Source organism: Rhamphochromis longiceps, linkage group LG13 (genome assembly GCF_057381845.1).
Source record: "Rhamphochromis longiceps isolate RC_006_pf linkage group LG13, R_longiceps_female_GT1.1, whole genome shotgun sequence".
In the NCBI taxonomy this organism is placed as follows: Eukaryota; Metazoa; Chordata; class Actinopteri; order Cichliformes; family Cichlidae; genus Rhamphochromis; species Rhamphochromis longiceps.
The window spans coordinates 19,417,314-19,427,527 of record NC_140569.1 but is presented as its reverse complement, the minus strand read 5'-3'; the positions used below and the strand labels follow the sequence as shown (position 1 = coordinate 19,427,527).

Here is a 10,214-nt window from a genome sequence, read left to right as displayed (position 1 = left end):
GTAATTGCATTGGGTGGTCCTGACCTCAGTTCTTTTACAATTTAGCACACTTTGAGCAAATTTAATCTAATGTTTCACACATTAACAGAGTAATGCTTCTTCCATCCATAGCTACTTGCAGAAGTGAAGCCATTCCTCTGTTTCAGAGTCTTTGAGAGAGCTATCCATGCCTTCCTGTTATCCAGACTTGACTAATATAATAATTTTTATTTAGATGTCTTCTGTTTACTGAGGTACTTTCACTTTATGTTTCCTTCCTTAAATTCTGTCATTTTTTCACGTCATTTTAAGTTATTTGATTCATTTAGATGTGTAACACTTTGATCAACAGCTGTTCTCTTTCTCTCTTCTATGTAAATATATTTGACTTGACTTAAAATAAAACATGAATAGTGGATTAATGAGAAATTTGTGTCACCTGTGTTCTCAGGTTCTCTGTATTCAATCACGAATTACTCACTTCTGCTTTTCAGGGAAATTATTATAAGAAAGGTTTTGAGAATTTCAAAAGTAAGCAGTTTTGAAAGAGACCTGCACGCAATCACATACTTTGATTAATGAAATCTGTCTGGTTTTTAAAACCCGACAGCAAATGCAATAACAGAAAAGACAGCTGCAGGAAGGAGTATCAACACTGCTTTGTCATTACATCAGCTTGTAATCACATTTTGAATGGTGCAATCACATTGCCTCATTTATTGTACTTCTTCTTTGAGCTCATGTTACAAGAAATGATGAAATTGTAATTTATCCCAGACAATACAATTTTTAATTAATTTATTACATCATCTGCTCTAGGTATTTATGCTATTTCTTATTTTGTCCTCTTATCACCAATAGAGTTTTAGACTAATAACTCTTTGGGAATCCGTGATTTTATGCCCATCAAACTGGGTTATCTTTGGTATTTTTTGTATAATCACCTAAATAAATGGGAGCTAAATATGTGTTTATGTGACAGGCCGTTAGTAACAAAGAGCCCGAAGAGAGAATCTAAAATTGCTTGGTAGGTTGTGGTAAAGTTGCCTTTTACATTTAGCCACAACACTGATTCATCACTTCAGTTAGTGTTTTTATGCTTGAATGATTCATAAGTCAGTGTTAAGTGACCTGTAAAAGATTCCACTGAAAACGGTCAGGCACAGGAAGTAGACTGAAAATGAGTCAAAAGTAGTCAGTAATCTCCAGATAAAAACTTTAAAAGACCCTCAAAAACTCTAAGAACTACTACTCATGATCACTTTTAAAATTAAAATAACCTCTGTCTCCTTGGAAGTAAAATATTAGGCAGTGAGGGGTGGCCGAGACTTCTGCACAGTGCTGTATATAAATTCCTATTGTCTTTCAGCTTGTGCAGTGTACCGGTTGACTGTAGCTGTAGACATTGCACCACCTAGTGAGGAAATGAAGACATTACTATTTTTTAAAAGAAAAACATTTATTCTTGGTAAGAAATTGGTACAGCTTTTGTCGTTAAGCAAACAACCCAGATCATCATATATATATATTGATATATAATTTTGTGAAATTAAAAGAAAAACGTGACCCATTATTCACTGAGTTGCTTGGAAATCCCCCATCAAGTGGACAGACCTAAACCCCCATGTGTTCTGGGCCTGCCTGCTACGCATGCGCAGAAACTACGCCTGCCTGTCAGAGAGAGTGTACTTTCACTTTACATCGAAGTCGAGCTGTTTTTCAGTCGTTGTTGCCTGCCGGCCAAAACTACAGAAAGAACTACCACGCAAACTTCATCATTGAAGCCCTGTTTGATGGTCCAGTAGGGTAAAAGTGAATTTTCGCGGGCTGAGTCGGTGTATTTTAAACACTACATAGGAAAACGACCCGTAAACAACACTTAAAGCTAACTGAAGCAACAATGCTCTGACACATACAAAGTAAGCTAACTCTCCTCTGCCGACTCTGAGCTTCTGCACAGGTAAGTTGATTACATTTGTGAAGCAGGTTATGCTTTTAATTTAAAAGAATGTACAACTAGTCAAGTTATCTCTGAGTTATCAGACTGGCACTAAATCGTTACAACCGTCCAACAACAACAAATGACCAAAACAGATAGTTAGCTACAGTATTATAAAGCCTTAGTTACTGTAATTACAGCAGGAATAAAACATAAAAAATAAACCAACAACTACATAAGAAGCAATTAGCTTCAAGTGTAGAAGATTATATAAATTGGTATATGATAACCATGTTAAATGGATTTACTCACCTCTGTTATTCACATAAGAATGAATAGAATAAGAATGCACTATTGCATAAACGCATACTGTACAGAGCACCATACTGCTAACATTACCTGTTAACAGATAAGATGTAAATAATAACCTAAAAACTTTTTTTTCCTGATAGCTGAAGGCCCTTACAAACTACCTCTGGTGCCTGGTGATTGCAGCAGATCTGACAGTATGGAGCGGGCTGCACTCAAACAGAGCCAGCCTTGTGGCTCTTGGGAGAGGAAGGAAAGACTTGGGACGGGAGGCTTTGGGCACGTCTACCTATACCAGCACCTTGTAAGTTCTGTCATCCATCTGTACATCTCTGAAAACATGAACCGGGTGTGCCTTTGATTTGTTTTAACTCCCTGTATGTGTTCGCAACAGGAGTCAGGAGAGAAGATTGCTGTGAAACTTTGCAGACTGGAGCTGAACTCTAAGAACAAAGACCGCTGGACGAGAGAGATTCAGATCATGAAGAAGTGAGCAGTAATTGTCTGTTTGAACAGACAGGGTGTTATTTGAACTTATTTCACTGTACATTGTGTTGTTTTCTACTGTGACAGCGAGTTTGGTGCTCTTTATGTGCAGGCTGAATCACGTGAACGTTGTTCAGGCCAGAGATGTTCCAGCAGAGTTGAGCTCCATTGCGATAAATGATCTACCACTGCTAGCCATGGAGTATTGCTCAAAAGGAGACCTACGCAAGGTAGCACATGGATATTTAATAAAAACCCTAAACACTTTTTTATCTTTTAAAGTATCCAAGTAACCAATATAATTCTTTATTCAGGTGCTGAATAAACCAGAAAATTGTTGTGGCCTAAAGGAGAGTGAAGTCCTTGCACTGCTCAGTGACATTGGTAATATTTTTAATCAGTTTTACATTATTTAAAAAAGTCATACATATTGATGCATAATCTGTACAATTTTACAGGTTCTGGTATTCAATATCTCCATGAAAATAAGGTCATTCACAGAGACCTAAAGCCAGAGAACATAGTTTTGCAAGAGATTGATGGGAAGGTAAACTAGCTTTTCTTTTGTACATGCACGCACAAGTTTTGAATACACATAATATGACTTTGTATTCCTTGCTTTCATTATGGAAATATGTTTCCTCCAGCACGTGCATAAAATCATTGATCTTGGTTATGCAAAAGACTTAGATCAGGGCAGTCTTTGTACATCCTTTGTTGGAACTCTCCAATATCTGGTAAGTGTTGTTTCACAAATATATTCCTTTGCTGTCAATGTGTTTTTAATATACGGTATGTTAAAAATCAGACCCTGTTATTATTAACTTGTCTGTCTGTATGCCAGGCCCCAGAGCTGTTTGAGAACAAGCCTTACACTGTAACGGTGGACTACTGGAGCTTTGGAACAGTAATCTTTGAATGCACTTGTGGCTTTCGCCCCTTTCTTCACCACATGCAGCCTGTACAATGGTGAGTCAACATAGCAACGATGCATGAATACTCGGGAATCTGGGCGTTAGTGAACTTCCAAATTAGTAAGGCCATTAACGCCTCTATAATGTGAGAGTTTATTATTCCTCTCCTTATTTTTGTCATATAAATACTGTTACAATGGTAGATTTTCAGAGTGAACGTGGTCAGCGTTTCAAATAAAGAGACCAAATGACGTACAAGGTAACATCTGAGTCAAAACCTCAAGGTACTCTCTTGTTCATCCTGGGCACATAACTCTGGCTGTGAACACTGAATTCCCACCCACCCAATGTTCACATATTTTTTTTGCAATCAGAAGAAAATTGGCCTAAAGGGAGACAAGTTAAAACAATTTGTTTTGGATAGCGGATGAACTGAAGGGCTGCACCAGTGTAAGAGATACACTATATGGACCGGGCCACCTACTCCTAAAACCTACAAGAGCTGCTCCACCATAGAAACCTGTGCCACGAAGCTCCTGGGGCACAGTTTTTGTGTTGATTTTATCATTAACTGCAGGTTTACAACTTTAATGATTCAGCAGAGTGCTGGCAATTATCCGCCCCAGCACTTGGTGACCACTCTATAACTTTACATGGTTTGCCACTGTGTGGCTGAGTTGGTGCTGTTCCCAAACACTTCCGCTAATCTTGAAAGAAAATTCACAAACTCACTTGTTGTAATGGTGGATGACAACAGCTTTAACAGAGCCACATTCAAAATTCAGCAAGCTGATTAGAGAAATCCAGTCTTTCACAAATGTTCGTAAAGGCAGATTGCAAGGCTAGATACTCGATTTTCTTTACACCGATGGCAATGAGACTGAAAGAATCTGAAAAGATTAAGAGATGTGACCCAATACGATATAATGAATATTTTGAACTGAATCATGCAAAACTACCCCAGTAGAATCTAGGAATAAAAATATGGGGCTAGAAATCGAAACATCACTGGTAAACGTTCTGATTTTGACACCTCTACGCAGCTGATGTGCTACGTAAATACAAATAAAGCCTCTTAGTAAGGTGTCGTTCCATCACTTGCTGACACAGCAGCTAAAATGTGCAATGTTTACTCAAGTCTCTGTGACTCCACTGGAGGAGTGGTGCACCATTCATTCAGAAGATATTCACTCATTTTGTGTTTTTGTTATGGTGGTGTATACTGCTGTCTACCATGTATCACTAAAATGTCCCTTAAAATTGGGTCAAAAATGCCAGAACATATGATTCATATCATTTGTATCATCCTCATGGATGAATTATCTGCCTTTATTGTGTTTCTACTGGGGCTTTATGACAAATTTAGGGCTCCCTATCTGGATTTTTACCTTAATTACTGTTATTTATCCTCTTCATAGATAGAAAAAACACCTGTGTAATGTGAAGACCTGTTAATAAAAGTAGAAGTAATGTAAAGAGAGAGCATGGGCTTTGTTTTTAACGTGTTTTCCTGCTTTGGTAGGACAAGCAAAGTCAAGAACAAAGGTCCCAAAGACATCATGGCAGTAGAAGATATGAATGGAGAAGTCAGATTTTCTACACATCTTCCATATCCCAACAATCTCAGCAGGTAAACTTAAAAAGACACTTTTTGTACCCAACAGTTGAGCTTCTTTCATTATAAGTAGCATCTGACCTCTCTGAGTTTGTTTCAAGGCCGCTGCTGGAACCAGTCGAGTCCCTTCTCCAAATGTTGTTATTGTGGGACCCTGCGATGCGTGGTGGCGGCCTGGATCCTGGCGCAAACAAGCCGTACTTCTACACAGCTCTGCAGAATATTCTCAACATGAAGGTTAATATTTTGAACCTTGCTAGACTCACTTAAACCAGGTTATATGGAATGCTTTTGTGGTTTTATACATGTGACCGGACTGAGAAAGGATAGCAAGCAAAAGAAGCCTGTCATTCTGCATATTTATTTCTTCAGATCATTCATGTGTTGGATATGACCTCAGCCCAGCTGCATTCAGTGGTTTTGGGTGCTGAGGATAGTTTACACTCCCTGCAGCTTAGCCTGCAGACGCAGACTCAGAGTCACATCCCCCCGCTGAGTCAGGAGCTGCTGTTGGAGACGGGAATCTCCCTTGACCCTCGAAGACCGCTCGCGCACTGTCTGCCAGATGGACTGGTATGTGACACATAAAAACAAATATGAAATGTGAAACAGGTGCAGACCTGTGACCTACTTTTTTTTCATCTTAAACATTTTGGTTGTTTTGAAATATTGGGGTTTTTCCAGAGTTAAACTGCTTTGTTGTTGTCATGTTTTAACAGTGTGGTAAATTTAACTGGAATCGACTGTTTCCAGCTGAATCCAGCAAAGGGCGAAGTAAAAATTAAGCAATTCAGATTAGTCAGTTATTACTGACAATGCTGAATATATAGGAATGACTTGTTTCCAGTCTCTGGAATAATCCAGCAGGAGAGTGTTTGTTATTACCGATGATTATTAGTTAAACATTAAACATTGCTTAAACACATGATTATACCCAGAACAATATTCATTCTCTGCTTTCAGCGTGGCTGGGACACCTTTATAGTCTACCTGTTTGATAAGAGCCTAACCAAGTACTCTGGACCGCTGACTGCCAGACCTTTGCCAGACAGTGTCAACTTTATTGGTGAGCTATAAAACTGTATATTGAGCTCGTAAACATTACTCAGCAGATCTTTGGAGATTGTCTTTTAGCCTTGGAAGATAGTGACTAAGAAAATTGTGAGTGGTTACATGAAGCCATTTATTTAACTTTTAAAAGTCTCAGATCCATGAATATCCCTCAGCTGTCTTAAACATCTAGTTAAATTAGTATATCTTTATGAGGTTCTTAACTGATGGAGATCTTACATAATGTTTACATAAAGGTTAATTACAGGAAGTGAACAAACCTAGGTGGCAGTGTGCATAATTATAATGAGATTTGGGTCTTTGTGAATGCTTTTTAGAAGCATGAAGCAAAATTGTTTCAATGTGGTGTCTAAATCAATGTGGTATTAACTAACTTTGTGTACTCTCTATGGTCTCAGTGAGGGAGACTAAGACACAGCTGCCACTGTCTGCTCTTAGAAAGGTGTGGGGTGAAGCGGTCAGCTACATCTGTGGACTGAAAGAGGATTACAATCGCCTATACCAAGGGCAGAGGGCTGCTATGTGAGTACATAAAACACCACGCATAAAAAATGCACTACTTCAAGAAATTACCTGAACATTTGATAATCAGTAAATAAGTCAAATCAGTAAAACACAAAGTGGGTTACATCAGTTTGTCCAGTTGGGAAGCACACTGGACAAACTGTGAATCTGTGAACCTGTTTCACCTGCTTTGGTGCAAATAAAAGTGACAACAGGAGCGCTAAAAAGACAGAAAAAGATAATCCCAAAAAGTTTAGCAGGTGGTGGCCAAAGACCATTGCTTTCTCCTTATCCCTCCTGACTGAGCTTTGCATTTTGCAAGTGCACTTGTCATTGATATTAGCGTCAGCAAACCAAGAGATACCACGAGATATTGAGAACAATGAGCGCTGGAGAGGGCCTTAGAAGAACCTGATCTCATCTCAAGAGAACAGGGCACCACTTTTATTTGCACCAAAGCAGGTGAAATAGATTTGCAATGCTTTATGTTTCATTCCTTAAGTTTAACTGACTTTGTGTAATACTGTGATGAAGGAGTGATCCCTTAATTGTCTTTTGGAGCAGTGTGCATTCAGGTACTCAAACGTTTTAACATGTATGTGTCTACGTAGGCTGAGTTTGCTACGCTTCAACACCAACTTAACGCGCTACAAGAACATGCTGTTCTCCCAGTCGCAGCAGCTCCAAGCCAAACTGTCTTTCTTTAAGACGAGCATCCAGCATGACCTTGAGCAGTACACCAAGCAGAGCAAGGCTGGGATCTGTGAGTGGATGCTACTGTCCTGTTACAACACTGTTAACTCATTACTGAAGTCTTAACTTGACTATATCTTATTGTTGTGCTGTTGTTGTTATCTGAAGCTTCGGAAAAAATGCTGAAGAAATGGCATGAAAATGAAGAGAAAGCTGATGAATTTACAAAGGTGAGGCGGTTTTAAATTCAGTAATTCTTCACAAACTTTCTTTAAAGTTTAAAGACAGCTAAGAGTGTTTTGGTTTGGTTTTTTTTCTGCAGGTTGCAGATGTGGGGTATCTGGATGAAGAGATAGTGGCTCTACATTCGGAGATTGTGGAGCTCCAAAGGAGTCCTTTTGCTAGGAGACAAGGGGATGTGATGGAGCAGCTGTGAGTATATCTGTGATACAAACTTATACTATAGCCCTCTCTTGTAACACCATAGTAAAAGTCCAGTGTAAGAACTGGATTATATTTTAAGGGAGGCTTATGTACTGTATAATTTACTTTATTGCTTATACTACTCTTTAGAAATCCCTATTAGACTAAAAATAAAAATGGAAAATGGTCTTAATTGTCCACATTAGCTTCACGTAAACATCAGAATACTTTTCGGAGGGATTTTATCATACATGATTATTTGGAGAGAAATGTAAGCATATCCTTTAAAAATAACTGCCGTATGCATGTGTTTATTCTGTCTACTTGTTTAGTGAGCAAAAGGCTATTGAACTCTACAAGCAACTTAAGGCTAAATGCAAAAGTAAGTACAAGTCATTCCAAAAATAAAATAGCAGAGATGCTTTTTGCCAATTAGAGTGCAGGTAATTCTGATAAAGCTTCTAATAAACAAGTTACAAACTGTGCAAAAGGTCTTGTTGATCAAATGTATCATTTTGGTCCCAAAAGATTTTTCAAATTTTTTTAGATTAAAAAACAGAAGTTATGGTAGTTGTGTAGTATATCCAAATATTTTATGTACATGATTGTGTAAGTGTGTCTTCTGCAGCCTCTGACCCTCCACATGGCTACAGTGACAGTTCAGACATGGTAAAGACCATTCTTCAGACAGTTCAGAACCAGGACAGAGTGCTGAAAGACATGTACACCCACCTGAGGCAAGTTTAATTTTAACAGACACACACAAACATGTCTAGTTTAGCCCACCTAAGGCACAATTTTACAGTTCCCTGTGGGCCACGTGTGATTTTTTTTCCATCTTTCTCTTTCTCTGTAGCACAATTCTGGTGTGTAAGCAGCGCATCATGGATTTGTTCCCTAAACTGGAGAAGGCGTTAAAAAACATAACAACTGCAGAAACAGTAGTGATGCAGATGCAAGTGTCAAGACAGAGAGAGTTCTGGTACCTTCTCAAGATTGCCTGTGTAAGCATTTAATAGTTGGCACAGCAGAAAATATTCTTGGGGATGAGCAGTGTTTAGGGAACATAAAGGTTTGAATATAGTCAAATGAGACTGTTGCTAATACAGGGTGTGATTGTGTTTTCAGGCCCAGAGCAGTTCTCCATCTCCTTCACTTACACAGCCTTCCACTGACAGGTGAGATCAGTTTAATATCTGAAAAATACTACTGAAGTTAACAGCTACAATAATCTGTCACACTGTTTTGAGATTATCTCCCAAATGTAAGGATTTTATGTGTAGTTTAGAAGATGAATCTTTGCACAAAACCACCACTAGAGGTCACTCTTTGGTCTTTAAAATCTCAGTTTGTAGGGGGAAAAAAAAGACCCCCAACCCTCCTTATAGTCTGTTTTTTCTTTCAGTGAAACAGTTCATCATTTACTTGATGAAAATCAACGTTATCTGAGTCAGCTAACGTCTTTGCTGCAAGACGCCACCCAAGAGATGGAGCACAGTATTATGGTATGGCAGAGATGTGTTTTTATGTTCTGCTCATGTATATCAGCAAATTACCAAGTTGTTTTTTATTAGAGCACTAATTAACAGCTAATTATTGGAGACTGGCACAAAAGTACTGAGCGAATATGTTGCTTCTCTGTGCAGGATCAGGATTGGAGCTGGACTCAGTATGGAGCAATGAAAGTGAAGCCTCAGACGCTCTAGAAACTCACCAGATATCACACACTTTAAAAAGTGCTCTATCAGAGTCACACTATGTGAAAGCTTTGTTATTCCTCACAGTGTCCTTTACATTTATGTAATGCTGTTGACTAGAATGTATGAAACAGCACGATGTGGTAAGCTACAGACAATTTAATTTGAAGTATATTTTTGAATGTTAAAAAATATTTCCAGCTGTAGATACAAGATATTTATTTTACTGGCAATACTGACTAAAGGTAAAAACTGCTGCTGTGCATGATTGAATGTGAATAAATTTCTAGAAACTTATAGTACATGTACAAGGTTTTGAATTTGTTCAATGTTTAGTTTCTATCTGCACGGGTGAAACTTTTTTACATTCACGCAGTGGAGCACACACAAAATGCAGGTTTAAAATTCTCCTGGGATTTGCTGAAATCCAAACTGCAAGAATGCAGAAAAGTCTAATGTAAAATATGATGCAAAACCAGACAATAGTCTACGATACTGTATTTGTACTGACAGTAAAGGGAAATAGGAACAAAACCTGTGATATGCCAAATTACACAATAATTGGGCCTTGCAATAATTTGAAG

The 10,214-nt window shown here is 38.3% G+C and overlaps 1 protein-coding gene across 1 annotated transcript; it reads left to right on the top strand.

The window, feature by feature from the left end:
• The first annotated feature begins 1,649 nt into the window (after positions 1-1,649).
• LOC146655715 (inhibitor of nuclear factor kappa-B kinase subunit alpha-like) lies at positions 1,650-9,921 on the top strand. The gene is made up of 22 exons (XM_085428266.1): positions 1,650-1,939; positions 2,371-2,531; positions 2,622-2,716; positions 2,826-2,943; positions 3,028-3,097; positions 3,172-3,260; positions 3,361-3,450; positions 3,558-3,682; positions 5,150-5,257; positions 5,344-5,479; positions 5,615-5,815; positions 6,206-6,308; positions 6,712-6,835; positions 7,429-7,580; positions 7,679-7,740; positions 7,833-7,942; positions 8,266-8,315; positions 8,562-8,670; positions 8,790-8,937; positions 9,062-9,111; positions 9,339-9,438; positions 9,580-9,921. Exons 2-22 carry the CDS (start codon positions 2,427-2,429, stop codon positions 9,637-9,639), a joined length of 2,205 nt encoding a protein of 734 aa, XP_085284392.1. The 5' UTR covers positions 1,650-1,939; positions 2,371-2,426; the 3' UTR covers positions 9,640-9,921.
• The last annotated feature ends 293 nt before the right edge of the window (positions 9,922-10,214 follow it).